Genomic DNA, 18281 nt, shown 5'->3' on the forward strand with positions numbered 1-18281 from the left:
TGATCATAATAAGATTAAATAATCATTCATGTGACTTGTAGGGAAAAAAAGGAATCCTGATGCTAATTTTATCAGAGCCCAACTATACACAATTTACCTCCTTTATTAAATAAGAATTTGAAAAATGCCTAATAATCTAGTTTGGTTTAACACACCCTAATGTGCTTAAAATAGTTCAACATCTTCTTTTTCTTCCTCTTAGATTAGAGCCGAGGATAAAGCAGAAAATTTGAATCTGCCCCTGATCTGCTAATCCTTCCGACTTCCCTGGACAGTGGTGGACATGAGGACAGCAGATTTCAATATTTCAAATGCCACAATAAGGTATAGAAACCTTTTTTGCTTGAGGTTTTTTTTCTTTGAAAGTGAATATACATGTACATTTACTCAGTCATGCCAAGTTATATTTGTACAATTTTAGGAAAATGGCATCATGTTAAATTAAAAGTATTTTGCATGTGGTATTCCTGGCTCCACACAGGTTTTGTACTTTTTTACATTAAGCAAAAACCAAATAATTGAGGTATCTCCAATACAAGTAGTACCAGATTATGTGTAAGAATCATCTCTGCACATGATTATATAGCGTCATTCTGCAAAAATCAGATATACCGTATTTTCCGCTTTGTAAGACGCACTTTATTTCCCCCAAATTTGGGGGGGAAATGGGGGTGCGTCTTACAAAGCGGATATACCACTTACAGGCTGGGATGAGGGGGTGTCCGCCGCTGCGGCCTGCCGCCCGCTACCACTGTCACCGGTGCTGCAGGGGGCTCTGGCGACATTTTGTGAAAGACCAGAGCCCCCCGGCACTTCTTCCATGCGTTCCTGTATGACTGACTCCGGGAAAATGGCCGCCGGAATCTCAGGAGCGTGGCCATTTTCCCGGAGTCAGTCATACAGGAATGAATGGAAGATCTCATCTCCTGAGGTTACGGCGGCCATTTTCCCGGAGTCAGTCATACAGGAACGCATGGAAGAAGTGCTGGGGGGCTCTGATCTTTCGCAAAATGTCGCCAGAGCCCCCCGCAGCACCGGAGACAGCCCTGCAGCACCGGAGCCCCCCTGCAGACCCTCTCATCCCAGCCTGCAGCACAGGAGCCCCCTGCAGACCCCCTCATCCCAGCCTGCAGCAATGCTCCACTCCTGCCTCCAGCAACGACCCTGGGACCCTGATCCACCGCAGCCACAACCCCTGGTAAGTAATAAGACGCATGGATTATAAGACACCCCACCAATTTATTAAAAAAAAGTTTTTTCCTATTTTTCTCCTCAAAATTTGGGGTGCGTCTTATAATCCGTAGCGTCTTACAAAGCGAAAAATACCCATAGGGCCAAAATGAAAAGCTTTGACAAAGTCGTGGGCCAACCTTGATATTTATTTAAAAAGTCTATACCGTAATTGAGGAACTTTTTTCTTATTAAATATAATGATGAACTTTTTGATATGGAAACAAACTTAAAGGGAACCTGTCGCCTGTTTTGGCCACAATAAGATGCAGCCACTGCCTTTTCAGGGCTTATATACAGCATCCTGTAATGCTGTAGATAAGCCCCGACCTGCAAGTGAGCAAGTTTTATTATACTCACTGGGGGGGGGGGGGGTCGATCCGGTCCGATGGGTGTCTCTCCCCTTGGTCCAGTCCATTTTAGAATGCCGTAGATAAGCCTTAAAAGGCAGTGGCCGTATCTTATAGCGGCCAAAACTGCTGACAGGTGCACTTTAAAACTTATCACACAAGCAAAGTATATTTTAATGAATTGATTTTTGCAATAATATAATGGTATGTATGACTATTAAAAATAATATGACCCAGTGGCTTAATTTAAATGTGATGTCAAAGAATAAAAAATCTTTCATAATACAGATTGTAGGATACCTCCACAGTAAATTCCTCTACGAGCTTGGTAGGATGACCCCACTGAACCCCCCTCCTACAATCCTTCCAACATGAATCTCCAACTGTAATTCGCACACTGCGCCCCTAACGGTAGAATGGACACAAAGTGTTCCTTACAGTATAATGGGCCGCTCATAGCCATCCACACGTTACAATGGCCCCACATAGCGCTCCATGCAGTATATTGGGCCCACATTGAAAACAAAAAACTACTCGCTGCTTCACTGGTCTCTTCATGGTATCTTCAGATCCTCTGCACAACAGGCATATTATAATGATGACATAGCTCCCGCTGCACTGAGATGTCAGACGCAGAGGGGGGAATGATATGAGAGGTAGCATCAGCTGACGCTCCCTCCTCCACCATTGCTTTCAACTGTATCGGCATCCAGGATGTTGATATAGTTGAAAGTGTGATTCCAATCGGGGGACTGACTCCCCCCAATCACTTCACCCCACACACACCCCTGCTCCCCCACCCTGGTGTCGTGGGCCAAATATACCCGGGGGACCCGCCTGGTGTCGAAGATCAAATATACTCACCCTGCTGGCCAGAGTTTGACATGGTCTGTACATGGAAAGTATCTCATCTTTTATTTCTTGTAATTTTGTGTTCCCAGCTTTCTGTAATAAAATGTTTGCTTTCGACTTTGATTTTTTCCAGTTGCCAGAAGGATGAGCCATTCCTTGGAAAACTCCATTCCGTATGAAGACTATCTGAGAATGAAAGCCCAGACTATTCCTCCTCACCGCATGAAAGATTTTTTAGATTCACTCAATGGGAAGGGAGCAGAGGAAATGCAACAGTTTGTTCATTCTCCAATTTCCGTATATCAACAAAGAAATCATTACTTTTACATGGACAATACCGATGTGGCTGGTTCGTTGCTGGAGCTAGCTAGGCCAATCGCTTCTCCTCTGCAACACTCTGTTAGTCCTGGCATCCCTCTTGATCAGCATCATGTCCCTGTGCATCATGTCCATTTGCGACAGGGCCACAATATTGATGTTCAGCCAGGCCAACCAAATAAGACTCTCCAGCAACAGGTTGATGGGCAATCTGTTTCTGATGGCCAGAATGCCAGCATTGTTGGTACATCTGCTTCTCAAGATCGAAGAGCTTGTTCTTCAGGATTATCCCAGCCAGTTAAAAAGAGAAAATTTGATGTGCCCATTGAGGACAGCTACACTATTAACCACACATCTTTACAAAACACTCCTGCTACAGTTGTGGCACTGCCTTTGCAAAGTCAGCAACAGGCTTACATTCCTCTTCGACAGGAGCTGCTCACTGTGGATAGTAGTCAGCTGTATGGACTCGTACCTGCCAGTACTTCACCATCAGGACAACTGCCCAATGTTGAATCTTGGGCAATATTCTCTGCCCATGCTACCTGTCCTGATTCTCAGACTCTAATAAACACTTCTGTACCTCAGGACAGCTGTGGACTAGTTCCAATGGGGGAGAGTCCAATGCACAGTAGTAGTGTTAAACTAGAAGAGAGCAAAGAGAGCTTTGATGTGAAAAAGAGCATCTCCGACAAAACAATGCATGCTGCTGGTACGTCTGGGTTTCCCATGCAATTGTTAAACATGAATGGTAACATTCAAATTCCCTTATCCCTACAAACAGGTGGACGTGTCTACCAGTCTTCAAAATACTGGGATCAGCATGTACAGGTAATCATTTTGTTACTTTCCTTATGCATTGCAGAAGACCATGTCTGAAATTACTGCTTGTTTCAGTCTCCATTTCAGTTACAGGTTATCCTACTCTTGGGACCGCCAATAATTGGCTCCCCTGCAGCATCACTACAGGCAAAATAAAGCATTATATGGTAGCCATTGAAGTTGCTATACCAGTTGCATAATGCATGGACTTGTTCAGTTGTTAATAGACAGAGGTGCTTTTTTTTCCCAAATACTCCACTATGATGAATGGTTGGGCTCCATTTTAAACAGATGAGTTTCCTCTGCCTCTAGTATATACCATTTAGCTCGTATATTTCTTGTAACTAAAGACAAAATGCGTGTATTTATACAGTTTATCTTACCACGTAAGGTGGCTGTACATAACAGGTAGAGGTTAGTCAAGAGGTGAGTCTGTTGAGACTCGCCCATACACTACACTAAGCTAAGCATACAGTTTGCTAATCATGCGTGTTCTTTCATTGGAAAGCTGGAGTAAGCTGCTGGCAGACATCTTTGGCAACAGCTTATCAGCTGTGGAAAGAAAAGGATTTAAGGTTGTAATTCAACATGCCTCTTTCTTTTTTTCTACTCACATCACGTGCCAGAAGGCCACCATATATAGCACATTCTGCTGACTTTATTCTGTATGATGCCCATTAGCCTGTTCACATAGTTTTCCAGTATTGAAACCAAAAAAATCACTCAGAAATCTTTCACACTATTGCCACAATACAATCATGATTTCTTCATGAAGTGCAATTAATTTTTGTAACTACCACTAGATGAAAGTAATCAATATTAGATGGGCAGACCTGGCACCCCTGCTAATCAGCTCTTTTAAATGGTTACAGCACTCTTGCATCTGCAGACTCTACCCTCTGTTTTCTAGTCATCAGCTTTGTATTTTAATATCGTCTCTAAAATGGTGTTACAGTTCAGTCCCCTTCATTAGAGATGGGCGAATCCGAACTGTAAAGTTCAGCGTCTGTACCAAACACCTACTGTTCGGGCACGCACGCCAAACACTGACTTCACCAGGAAGTCAGTGTTACTGTTTGGGTTCAGCCCCCCGAACATTGTGTGTTTGTCTCACAGTCATGTGCACAGACATCGCGGCAAACACCGCTTCTGATCAATGGTAAAATCATTACTGCCGGTCAGACAACGGCGGTTCTCATGCTGTCAAATGACATCACAAGCCTGAAGCTATGATCGGAGGTATAAAGTTCACCTCCTGCTACTGTCATCTGCTGATGGGACTACTGCACCTATCAGCCTTCGCCTGCTGCTGTTAATAACAGCGTCTTATAGAGCTTGATGTCACCGGACAATACAAAGATGACATCAAACAAATACTGCCTATCAGAGGCAGTGTTTGCCGTGCTGTCATGCACATGGCGTGTTCACTCTGTCATTTGACATTGTGGGAACTGCAGTTCTCTAACCGGCAGTAATGATTTTACACCTATCAGAGGCAGTGTTTGCCGTGCTGGCATGCACATAATAACTTGGCAAATACTGGATGTTCTGGCCCCCCGATTCAAGTGAATGGGGTCCGGGTTCAGGCTTGGGTACTGTGAAGGTACTAGAACTGAACCTTTTTTAAACTGTTCAACACTGTGCATCATAAGATCATGGTGCATGTCTTGACTTAGCAATATTAAAACACACAATGACTTTGGAGGCCTAGATGCAGATATGTGGCGCACAATAACTGATTAGGTGGGTATTTATTTTAATTAAAAAAAAAAAAAAAATCTCTTAACGTTCATAAAGAGTCATACGTAAGTCAAATGTTTTGTAAGTCAGGGACTGCCTGAATTCATAATGAAGGCGTCAATGGGGATATTGCATCTGTTGCTTAAAATCAAATAGGTCTGTGATTAAGTACTCCTGATGTTAAAAGCAAAAATGATGCATGTTTGTTTTGGATCTAAAATATTCTGCTACTCTTACAACTCCAGAATGTTTAATATTTGTGTTTTGTTCCCTTTGTTTTTAAGCCTCAAGGTGTACAGTGTCCGCCATCTGAGCCACAGCTGCGGTTACAAAATACAGATTTTCCCTGCTCCCTTAGGCCAGAAGAAGGAGCTTTGTTTTGGAAGACTTGGGCACAGGTTAAGAATGCAGAGATTGTAAAAGAAGCTGAGAACAAACCATCGTGGTTAGGAAGTACGCATACATATTAAGATTTTGGCAGCATATTTCAGAAACCTTTACAGAAATGTAATAATACATGATGATGTTGAAACACATGCAGGTTTATGGTATATTTAATGTGGCAATAGAATAGTGTTGCTCACTAGACAGCGTCGGACTGGAGCACCATGGGCCCACCAGAGAAAATCATTCTTTGGGCCCACTATGTAGCTACGTAGAAATAAATACAAGACCACCGATTGTACCGTAAAACACGTTAATATCAGGGTATAATATAAGGTTGTACGCGTTTTAATCATATAGCAGGGGTTGGGGTAGCCCCCCTCATAGAATATAATGTAGCTCCCTCATAGAGTATAATTCCCCCCCATAGAATATAATGCAGCCCTCATATAGTATAATGCAGCCCCCACATAGAATATAATGCAGCCCACCTCACAGGGTATAATGCAACCCACCTCATAGAGTATAATGCAGCCCCCCTATAGAATATAATGCAGCCCCCCAAAGAATATAATACAGCCCACCTCGTATAGTATAACACAGCTCTCCCCCATAGAATATAATGCAGCCCCTCATAGAATATAATACAGCCCACCTCATAGAATATAATACAGCCCACCTCATAGAATATAACGGAGTCCTACAGAATTATGGCCACCACGTTGGGGATAGGACAGTGGCCTGTCTCCTAATGTTGTTGCAAATGTGGTGAAACATGTTGGGGGAACTAGTGTGATAAATTTGTATGTCCTATTCTGCCAAATAAGTGTTAGCACTCCATGGTGTTACCCATTAAGTATAAGAAATCGAGCACTTTACTGACAACAAATTTAGGCAGATTAGGGACCTCAATTTTTAGACCCTAAAGCAATTTTTAACATTTAATATAATAAAAGTTAAATTTTTATAGTTGGCGTTTATTTGAGTTCTCCCCAATTTGTTAATAATGCACCCCTCCAAAACCTTTTTCTATCCTCAAATAAGAAAAATAGATACGGTATGTGTCTGTGAATTTTGCACAGACACACGGTCTGTGAAAATATGAGACAATTGAACAGCCCCATAGGCTATAATAGATTTTGAAAAAAAATAGGGACCTGTTGTATCTGAGAAAACCACAGACAGAACATGTACATGCAACATGGATGTCTGAATGAGGTCTAAACACTGATGCTGCAGTTCATCACTTACACCGCTGCAGCTGATGCCGATACAACTAAAGGAGCCGTCTGGTCAAAACACAGTGATGAGCTATTCATCAATATTATGTTGTTTGTGGTCAGATTCCCATGCCGACCAACTGTTGGCGGCAGTATGTAAACACTTTCCATAGAATTGCAAAATGCGAGAGCTGCTGTGTAGCAGGCGCTGCAGAACGGCTGCACTGTAAGAGCTGGTCTGTTGTACCCAGCAGTGGCTGCTACACATTCAATGGAATGACTATTGCAGCTACATTCATCACTATAGCTGACCCAAATAACAGCAGATCAGTGGTGTGGGGGCTGGATGTTGGACACCAATAACCGCATTATTATAATTGGACCCCTGGATAGGTTATCAATCAAGTTTTGACTGTCCAACACCAATAAATTATACAATTTCTCACATAGAAGTTAGATAGTGAACACAATCACCCTTTAGAAAACTTTCCATTGAATCCATGGCAATTTTGCTGTTCTGGAAGCGATTGGACAAAGCTTCCTGGCCACATGTTCTGCTTATCTGAGAGACGGGTGAAGGATTTATGGCTCCCTCCCTCTGTCTGAACATAGCTGCCCTCCTCCTCAGGGCACTGCAGTGTAGTGAGGGGCTGCCAGACACAGGAGGGACAGAAACAAACATGGTTTCCTTACAGCAGGTCTGTACTTTTCCTACTGCTAGTGAGGCTAGTAATGGTGCACAGGCACCAGTCTGCTCTCCACCAGTAATAGACGTCATGAACTACATCAGCCTATCACCACTGACGAGCAGTCTCCCTGCCTGTGCGGCCATTACTACCACTGACTATGAAAGCAGTGGATATAGGAACACTTTAGCAGTTTTCTCACCTCTTTAGTCTGCTGCTCCCAGTTACTGCTCTACTGGTATGTTAGTGATCCTGATGGCTCCCAGGCGCTCCTCTCATGCCGGCAGTGTGAGAGAGGCCTGTCTTCTGTATAGGAATGAAGCCCGATTTAAAGGAGCAGCATGTCTAAAGCATGAGACAGCCCAAAACTGCCTCAAAGACCAGCCTGGGTGGCATTAAGTCTTCTTCTTCTTTAATAGCAGGCAGTGATAGCCGGCTTCTTAAGGCTGATCAGGTGTGCTGCTTCGAAAGAGAAATGGGCGTGGAAAGCAGTGAATATTCATTTCTCTTTAGCAGCGGGCACAGGGTTAGCCTCAGCAGCCGCTCCTGCCTCTGTAACCCGCTGCTCCCCCTTCCCTCACTCATGGGTTTCTTAGTGTGCCGTTGGGGCACTTAAGGCAGCAGGGGCCCAAGGTAGCTGCCAACCCTGTGTGCCAGCAGGTGTCAGTGCCTGGGCCCACCTGAGGATCCTCCGGTTCTCCGGTGGGCCAGTCCGACCCTGTCACTAGGTTGAATGGTCATTTCCTGTGAATTGAGATAGGAACAGACCAGGAGGGACCCACCAAGTGTCAGAACAGCTGCTTGACATCAGTGACATATTGCTTCTTTTTCCAGCGGTGTAAAATAAAAATCACTTTAGTGTGGCTGTACACAATTTGTCCAGCCACAGCTGCCCAAGAATTAGATCTGGTATTACAGTTCAGCTCCACCAATGAGACTGAACACCGATACCACACACAACCTGTGGACGGGTCAGCACTGTTTTTGAAGTAAAACAGCTTTGTTTTTCTAATCTATAAAACCATTTAATCAAATAACTGTCCACATAGACATGTCAGGGCTTGTTTTTTGCAGGATGAGTTGCACTTTTGAATGATGTAATTTGTTTTACCACACATTGTACTGAAAAACGAAAAAAAAAAAATCCAAGTGTGGTGAAATTGTGAAAAAAAAAATCCTGCAATTCTGACTGTTTTTGTGGTGTACTAATTTTTGTGTTCCATCGCCATTTTCCTGAGACCCGTGTCATTTTTATTTTTCAGGCGATGGAGCTGTCTAATGGCGGAGAGAATGATGCGCAAGCATGTTGGCGCTTGGTAAAAGCTGCTGTCAGAGATTGACAGCTGCATTTTTAGCAGACTAAAAAAATTGTGTTGAGCAGGTGCTGGATGTAATACAGAGCCATCACCTGCCGGTAGGGGGCGAGCTCGCTGCGAGAACCCACCCCGTACACCCGCTTCTGATATGCACCGTACATGTACGGCGGATGTGGTGAAGGTGATAATCCCTTCAGGGCCTCAAATTAAAAAAAAAAACAATTCATGCTCCTCTCCCACAGGGACACCATTCTTGTGATGTTGGAAATGCTTTTCTCGGTGGGTCAAAATACCTTATTGAGCCACTTGACCACTGCAACCCATCAGTGAATGCTGATTGGCTGCAGCCTTTACGATGCTTGTGGAACAGATGTCCGCTCTGGCAGAATACTGAAGGGCAGCAACTAATCGGTGGTCGCTGATTGGCTCCAGTGTTCATGTGACTCAATAATGTCACATGACTTGCTGAGACTAGCCGTGCAAACATCGCAGGAATGGTGACGCACTGGGAGACATGTATTAATTTAGTTTGTTTTTGTTTTTTTGTACCTCACACACTTCTATTTATAATGAAACAATGTTGTTTTATTTACTTTTGCAGAAAGAAGACCTTTAATTTTTAAAGAAGATGTGCTCTCTGTTCCAATCGCTGAATTAAATTATGGATTATGTTTAATAACCAAAGAAGCCAAGAGGCATGATGGTTCTCCATATGATGCAGATATGATGTTTTATTTGCTCCTTTGTGTACAGAAGGTATGACTGCTCTTTTATTCTAGCTTTAGCGGTGTAAGTCTTGATTACTAGTGTTAACGGTAAATCAGTGTCTTTCTACATTTCTGATCATTGAAATTGCAGCATCAACAAGGAAAGGTTGTGGTATGGAAATCACAGGATTTACAGGCATATTAACCCCTTTACCCCCAAGGGTGGTTTGCACGTCAATGACCAGGCCAATTTTTACAATTCTGACCACTGTCCCTTTATGAGGTTATAACTCCGAAACGCTTCAACGGATCCTGGTGATTCTGACATTGTTTTCTCGTGACATATTGTACTTCATGATAGTGGTAAAATTTCTTTGATAGTACCTGCGTTTATTTGTGAAAAAAACGGAAATTTGGCGAAAATTTTGAAAATTTCGCAATTTTCAAACTTTGAATTTTTATGCAATTAAATCACAGAGATATGTCACACAAAATACTTAATAAGTAACATTTCCCACATGTCTACTTTACATCAGCATAATTTTGGAACCAATTTTTTTTTTTTGTTAGGGAGTTATAAGGGTTAAAAGTTGACCAGCAATTTCTCATTTTTACAACACCATTTTTTTTTAGGGACCACGTCTCATTTGAAGTCATTTTGAGGGGTCTATATGATAGAAAATGCCCAAGTGTGACACCATTCTAAAAACTGCACCCCTCAAGGTGCTCAAAACCACATTCAAGAAGTTTATTAAACCTGCAGGTGTTTAATAGGAATTTTTGGAATGTTTAAATAAAAATGAACATTTAACTTTTTTACACAAAAAATTTACTTCAGCTCCAATTTGTTTTATTTTACCAAGGGTAATAGGAGAAAATGGACCCCAAAAGTTGTTGTCCAATTTGTCCTGAGTACGCTGATACTCCATATGTGGCAGTAAACCACTGTTTGGGCGCATGGGAGAGCTCGGAAGGGAAGGAGCGCCGTTTGACTTTTCAATGCAATAATGACAGGAATTGAGATGGGACGCCATGTTGCGTTTGGAGAGCCACTGATGTGCCTAAACATTGAAACCCCCCACAAGTGACACCATTTTGGAAAGTAGACCCCCTAAGGAACTTATCTGGATGTGTGGTGAGCACTTTGACCCACCAAGTGCTTCACAGAAGTTTATAATGCAGAACCGTAAAAATAAAAAATCATATTTTTTCACAAAAATTATATTTTTGCCCCCAATTTTTTATTTTTCCAAGGGTAAGAGAAGAAATTGGACCTCAAAAGTTGTTGTCCAATTTGTCCTGAGTACGCTGATACCCCATATGTGGCAGTAAACCACTGTTTGGGCGCATGGGAGAGCTCGGAAGGGAAGGAGCGCCGTTTGACTTTTCAATGCAAAATTGACAGGAATTGAGATGGGACGCCATGTTGCGTTTGGAGAGCCACTGATGTGCCTAAACATTGAAACCCCCCACAAGTGACACCATTTTGGAAAGTAGACCCCCTAAGGAACTTATCTGGATGTGTGGTGAGCACTTTGACCCACCAAGGGCTTCACAGAAGTTTATAATGCAGAGCCATAAAAATAAAACAAAATTTTTTTCCCACAAAAATTATTTTTTAGCCCCCAGTTTTGTATTTTCCCTAGGGTAACAGGAGAAATTGGACCCCAAAAGTTGTTGTCCAATTTGTCCTGAGTACGCTGATACCCCATATGTGGGGGGGAACCACCGTTTGGGCGCATGGGAGAGCTCGGAAGGGAAGGAGCGCCATTTGGAATGCAGACTTAGATGGAATGGTCTGCAGGCGTCACATTGCGTTTGCAGAGCCCCTAATGTACCTAAACAGTAGAAACTCCCCACAAGTGACACCATTTTGGAAAGTAGACCCCCTAAGGAACTCATCTTGATGTGTTGTGAGAGCTTTGAACCCCCAAGTATTTCACTACAGTTTATAACGCAGAGCCATGCAAATAAAAAATATTTTTTTTTCCACAAAAATTATATTTTAGCCCCCAGTTTTGTATTTTTCCAAGGTTAGCAGGAGAAATTGGACCCTAAATGTTGTTGTCCAATTTGTCCTGAGTACGCTGATACCCGATATGTGGGGGGGAACCACCGTTTGGGCGCATGGGAGGGCTCGGAAGGGAAGGAGCATCATTTGGAATGCAGACTTAGATGGATTGGTCTGCAGGCGTCACATTGCGTTTGCAGAGCCCCTAATGTACCTAAACAGTAGAAACCCCCCACAAGTGACTCCATATTGGAAACTAGACCCCTCAATGAACTTATCTAGATGTGTTGTGAGAACTTTGAACCCCCAAGTGTTTCACTACAGTTTATAACGCAGAGCCGTGAAAATAAAAAATCTTTTTGTTTTCCCACAAAAATTATTTTTTAGCCCCCAGTTTTGTATTTTCCCAAGGGTAACAGGAGAAATTGGTCCACAAAAGTTGTTGTCCAATTTGTCCTGAGTACGCTGATACCCCATATGTGAGGGTAAACCCCTGTTTGGGCACACAGGAGAGCTCGGAAGGGAAGGAGCACTGTTTTACTTTTTCAACGCAGAATTGGCTGGAATTGAGATCGGACGCCATGTCGTGTTTGGAGAGCCCCTGATGTGCCGAAACAGTGGAAACCCCCCAATTATAACTGAAACCCTAATCTAAACACACCCCTAACCCTAATTCCAACGGTAACCCTAACCACACCTCTAACCCTGACACACCCCTAACCCTAATCCCAACCCTATTCCCAACTGTAAATGTAATCTAAACCCTAACCCTAACTTTAGCCCCAACCCTAACTGTAGCCCTAACCCTAGCCCTAACCCTAGCCCTAATGGGAAAATGGAAATAAATACATTTTTTTTTATTTTTCCCTAACTAAGGGGGTGATGAAGGGGGGTTTGATTTACTTTTATAGCGAGTTTTTTAGCGGATTTTTATGATTGGCAGCCGTCACACACTGAAAGACCCTTTTTATTGCAAAAAATATTTTTTGCAATACCACATTTTGAGAGCTATAATTTTTCCATATTTTGGTCCACAGAGTCATGTGAGGTCTTGTTTTTTGCGGGACGAGTTGACGTTTTTATTGAAAACATTTTTGGGCACGTGACATTTTTTGATCGCTTTTTATTCCGATTTTTGTGAGGAAGAATGACCAAAAGCCAGCTATTCATGAATTTCTATTGGGGAAGGCGTTTATACCGTTCCGCGTTTGGTAAAATTGATAAATCAGTTTTATTCTTCGGGTCAGTACGATTACAGCGATACCTCATTTATATCATTTTTTTATGGTTTGGCGCTTTTATACGATAAAAACTATTTTACAGAAAAAATAATTATTTTTGCATCGCTTTATTCTCAGGACTATAACTTTTTTATTTTTTTGCTGATGATGCTGTATGGCGGCTCGTTTTTTGCGGGACAATATGACGCTTTCAGCGGTACCATGGTTATTTATATCTGTCTGTTTTATAGGTCGGGTCGTTACGGACGCGGCGATACTAAATATGTGTACTTTTATTGGTTTTTTTTTTTTATTTAGATGAAGAAATGTATTTATGGGAATAATTTTTTTTTTTTTTTTCATTATTTTGGAATATTTTTTTTAATTCTTTTTTACACATTTGGAAAAATTTTTTTTAACTTTTTTACTTTGTCCCAGGGGGGGACATCACAGATCAGTGATCTGACAGTTTGCACAGCACTCTGTCAGATCACTGATCTGACATGCAGCGCTGCAGCCTTCACAGTGCCTGCTCTGAGCAGGCTCTGTGAAGCCACCTCCCTCCCTGCAGGACCCGGATCCGCGGCCATCTTGGATCCGGGGCTGGAGGGAGCAGGGAGGGAGGTGAGACCCTCGCAGCAACGCGATCACATCGCGTTGCTCCGGGGGTCTCAGGGAAGCCCACAGGGAGCCCCCTCCCTGCGCGGTGCTTCCCTGCACCGCCGGCACATCGCGATCATCTTTGATCGCGGTGTGCCAGGGGTTAATGTGCCGGGGGCGGTCCGTGACCGCTCCTGGCACATAGTGCCGGATGTCAGCTGCGATAAGCAGCTGACACCCGGCCGCGATCGGCCGCGCTCCCCCCGTGAGCGCGGCCGATCGACTATGACGTACTATCCCGTCCAGGGTCAGATAAGCCCAGGGCACCTCGACGGGATTGTACGTCTAAGGTCACAGAGGGGTTAATGATATGCAAGGATGTAAAAATTGAAAGTCTTCAAAATGTATTCCGTATTGAGCATGGGTGCCATGTACAGAAATACACTCACTTACACACCTTGGCATGCTCTCAGTGAAGTTATTAATGTTTCTTTGAGGAATGTTCTTCCACACTGAATTCTCTTTGGCACACAAATAATCAAGATCTGCTGCTGGCAGTTCCCTTTGCAATTGCTGTTTTCTAATGATGTCCTATATGTGCTCATAGAGACAAGTCCACAGACATAGCACGTTTGGGTCATGCAGACTGCTCACAGTAACAAGAGCAACATTCAGGCTGATGTTGAAATGTGGCTGTACCACCATCACCAATCAATGTAACACCAAGCTGTTAGTCTACCTGGAATGAAAATTAACGGGGCTTGACTACCATACATTATGGCACCACACACTATAGAATGTGTGAAAATGTTGTCTTGGATGCATTGATAGCCTGAGATTGGTCTGAGACCACATGGGCAGCCCCAGGAAGAGGCTCCCAGGAAAGAACATAAACTCCTACCACTCCTGGGGCTGAGGTGTGGGATGACACATTGTATGGACCCCTCTAGTTTTCACTCCAGGCACTCACAGTTCAGCGTTACATTGATTTGGTGCTAGAACCAGTGGTATGGCCAGTTCTCTAAAGTGTGCTAGGAGACTCTTTTTTTTTTTTTTTTTTCTTCATTCAACCTGAACAGTGGCACTGAGAAAAGACACATAGGGGTCGAGTCATTAACCCCTTCATGACCTTGGGATTTTTCGTTTTTCCGTGTTCGTTTTTCACTCCCCTCCTTCCCAGAGCCATAACTTTTTTATTTTTCCGTCAATTTGGCCATGTGAGGGCTTATTTTTTGCGGGACGAGTTGTACTTTTGAACGACCTCATTGGTTTTAGCATGTCGTGTACTAGAAAATGGGAAAAAAATTCCAAGTGCGGTGAAATTGCAAAAAAAGTGCAATCCCACACTTGTTTTTTGTTTGGCGTTTTTTCTATGTTCACTAAATGCTAAAACTGACCTGACATTTTGATTCTCCAGGTCATTACGAGTTCATAGACACCTAACATGACTAGGTTATTTTTTACCTAAGTGGTGAAAAAAAATTCCAAACTTTGCTAAAAAAAAAAATTGCGCCATTTTCCGATACCCGTAGCGTCTCCATTTTTCATGATCTGGGGTCGGTTGAGGGCTTATTTTTTGCGTGCCGAAATGACGTTTTTAATGATAGCATTTTGGTGCAGATACGTTCTTTTGATCGCCTGTTATTGCATTTTAATGCAATGTCGCGGCGACCAAAAAAATGTAATTCTGGCGTTTCGAATTTTTTTCTTGCTACGCCGTTTAGCGATCAGGTTAATGCTTTTTTTAGTTGATAGATCGGGCGATTCTGAGCGCGGCGATACCAAATATGCATAGATTTGATATTTTTTTTAATTGATTTATTTTGATTGGGGCGAAAGGGGTGTGATTTGAATTTTTATATTTTTTTTATTTTTTTCACATTTTTTTAACTTTTTTTTTTTTTTTTACTTTTGCCATGCTTCAATAGCCTCCATCGGAGGCTAGAAGCAGGCACAGCACGATCGCCTATGCTACATAGCAGCGATCTAATGTTCGCTACTCCGTATTAGAAATGCAGGTGTGCTGTGAGCGCCGACCACTGGGTGGCGCTCACAGCCACCGGCGATCAGTAACCATAGAGGTCTCAAGGACCTCTATGGTTACAATTCTGAAGCATCGCCGACCCCCGATCATGTGACGGGGGTCGGCGATGACGTCATTTCCGGCCGGTAGCGGTAGTTAAATGCCGCTGTCTGCGTTTGACAGCGGCATTTAACTAGTTAATAGGCTCGGGCAGATCGCGATTCTGCTCGCGCCTATTACGGGCACATGTCAGCTGTTCAAAACAGCTGACATGTCCCGGCTTTGATGCGGGCTCACTGCCGGAGCCCTACATCAAAGCAGGGGATCTGACCTCGGACGTACTATCCCGTCCGAGGTCCCAAAGGGGTTAAGACTGGTGTTGTGCACGCCACTCTAAATGAAGAGCTTGCTGGAGCACGATGCACCAAATTCATTAAAAAGCAAGAGCTACTTATTGAATTCGGTGCATCTTCTCAGTAGAGTGAGCCTTTTCAGAAATGGTTACGCAGTCTGGGACTGGCGTAGCATGTATGGCGTAAAAACTCAGTATCTGTGGACGAATGTAACGGGCATAGCCATGCCCTCTTCTGCTCCTGTTTTTCGCTAGCTATGCCTGTTTTGGCAAAGCTGCTTGAAAACACCAAAAGTCATTGCCTAAAGGATTTGTTACTTATCAAAGTATTTTACATCGGTTTTCTGATGTAAAGTCTGAATGGGTGCCAAGAGGTGTATTAACAAATATAGTACCCACTGAGGCTGATTAACTAAAGCTACCTAATTTAGCCAAGAGAGTCTTAATATACGCCAGATTTCTCAAAATAACTCTTCAGCTATGCAATCTAAAGAAGCCCCAAATCAAAGTTTACATCCTTTAGTTGGCTTACTTTGGTTAACTAAGTTACTCCAAATTTCAGTGCACAGGAACAAAATTTAAGATCTACTCAATGCAGAATTCACTAAATCATCCCAGACAGATGTCTTTCCAGCCTCTGTTTGAAGACTTCCATGGAAGGAGAAATCACCACCTCTCGTGGCAGCCTGTTCCACTCAGTGGTCACCCTCACTGTTAAAAAGTTTTTCTAATATCTAATCTGTATCCTCTCCCTATCAGTTTCATTCCATTGCTTCTCGTGATTCCATGTGCAAATGAGAATAATGATGATCCTCCTACATACTGACATCCCTTCAGATATTTGTAGAATTGTATTAAGTCTCCTCTTAGCCTTCTTTTTTGCAAGTTAAAAATTGCCAGATCCTTTATCCGTTCCTCACAGTACATACTCTGCAGGTCTACTCACCATCCTGGTCGCTCTTCTCTGAACTTGCTCCAGTTTTTCAATGTCGTTTTTTAAAATGTTCTGCCCAGAACTGGACACAGTATTCCAGATGAGGCCTGACCAAAGAGTAGAGGGGGATAATTACTTAATGTGATCTAGACTCTTCTCTTAATGCATCCTAGAACCGTTTGCCTTTTTTGCTGCTGCATCACAGTGTTGACTCATGTTAGTTCCTTTTTTTTGTATTTTTTGTTAAACATTTTTCCTGATTTATGGGTTAAGCTCCTATTGCTGCTGACATTTAAGAGAGTTAGATAGTGTCCGAGGAAAGCGGTAGGCAACACTGTTTTTGACCTGTTGTCAAGCCTCCTAATAGCAGGGTGTATACCCACTCTTCTGTATTGCCCAATTAATTCAGCTAGAAAGCGATTTTATGTTAAGTATAAAATCCAATTTTTGCATAGTGGTAGAAGAATTGTGTAGTTGTACCCATCAAAAGTGGTCTGAGGAAGAAGGGGAACCGGTAAGTTGGCACAAATTGCTAAAAAAGGTAGCGGTATTCCCCTTTCAGCCTACATTATTGTATAGGGAGTGTGGATTTTGCCAATGGAAGGACCTGTATCTGTTTAAACAATCGGGCCCTGACACTTGCCACTGTCAATGGCGAAGGTAGTCTGAATTCATATTCATTTGTTTTCATATGCTATAAAAATAACTTCTGATTCCTAATACTGATAATATGCAAGATTAATCATCTTCTCTTCTCTTTGAATTTCGAGATAGTTTTTAGGTGAAATTTAAAGTAACTTTAGGCTTATACCAGGAGAATAATGATATCTTTTATTCCATTTCCAGCACATGTTTGACAACAATCGGATTGATAACATATTTGCCGATCTTTATTATTCTAAGTTTCTGGAAAAACTTCATGAAGTGCTGAAGGGATATTGCCCTCGTGTAAATCCATTTGGTAGGTTTATTTTATTGTTGGTTCATTTATTGCTGTATTTCTGACTTAGTTTTGTTAGTGATTTATGGAAATTTCTCCTCCACAGGTTATGTAATATCCAGCTGCATTTCGGAAGAAATGTTGTGGGACTGTAAGCAATTGGGTGCCCATTCACCTACTACTCTTCTTTTTACACTAATGTATTTCAACACCAAGTAAGCACATAATGGAAATGTATGTTTTCATAGTCCAGTGTCAGTGTCTGCTTTAATCATTTCTATTTTACGAAGAAATGGTCTACACTTCCCTAGTATTTTTGTACCCATTAGTTTGTCACGCTAGTCACCAAAATTGTATAGGTATATTTAACAGAATGTACTGTCTTTAAAATATGATTTGGCTTTCGGCTAAAATTCTGGCATGTTTTTATGAGTTGACTTTCAACTTTCTAATTTTTTATTGCTCGAGAAAATGTTTCGGGTCTGTTAAATAAAATTCATAACCCCATCATCTAGTTTGTGCTGAGAAATCAAATGTATCTTAAATATGTGATTCTAGGCCACCATAAGATAATTA

The 18281-nt window shown here is 42.4% G+C and overlaps 1 protein-coding gene across 1 annotated transcript in view; it reads left to right on the top strand.

The window, feature by feature from the left end:
• The window catches only part of LOC138676083 (transcriptional regulator QRICH1-like), a 77535-nt gene that overhangs the window by 38320 nt on the left and 20934 nt on the right, over nt 1-18281 (top strand). The window contains exons 2-7 of the mRNA XM_069764944.1: nt 203-324; nt 2566-3581; nt 5597-5765; nt 9520-9674; nt 17612-17726; nt 17812-17920. Of these exons, the coding sequence (XP_069621045.1) occupies nt 2577-3581; nt 5597-5765; nt 9520-9674; nt 17612-17726; nt 17812-17920 (1553 nt within the window). The 5' untranslated portion in view covers nt 203-324; nt 2566-2576. The remainder of the gene's footprint in view (nt 1-202; nt 325-2565; nt 3582-5596; nt 5766-9519; nt 9675-17611; nt 17727-17811; nt 17921-18281) is intronic.

Source organism: Ranitomeya imitator, chromosome 4 (assembly GCF_032444005.1).
Source record: "Ranitomeya imitator isolate aRanImi1 chromosome 4, aRanImi1.pri, whole genome shotgun sequence".
In the NCBI taxonomy this organism is placed as follows: domain Eukaryota; kingdom Metazoa; phylum Chordata; class Amphibia; order Anura; family Dendrobatidae; genus Ranitomeya; species Ranitomeya imitator.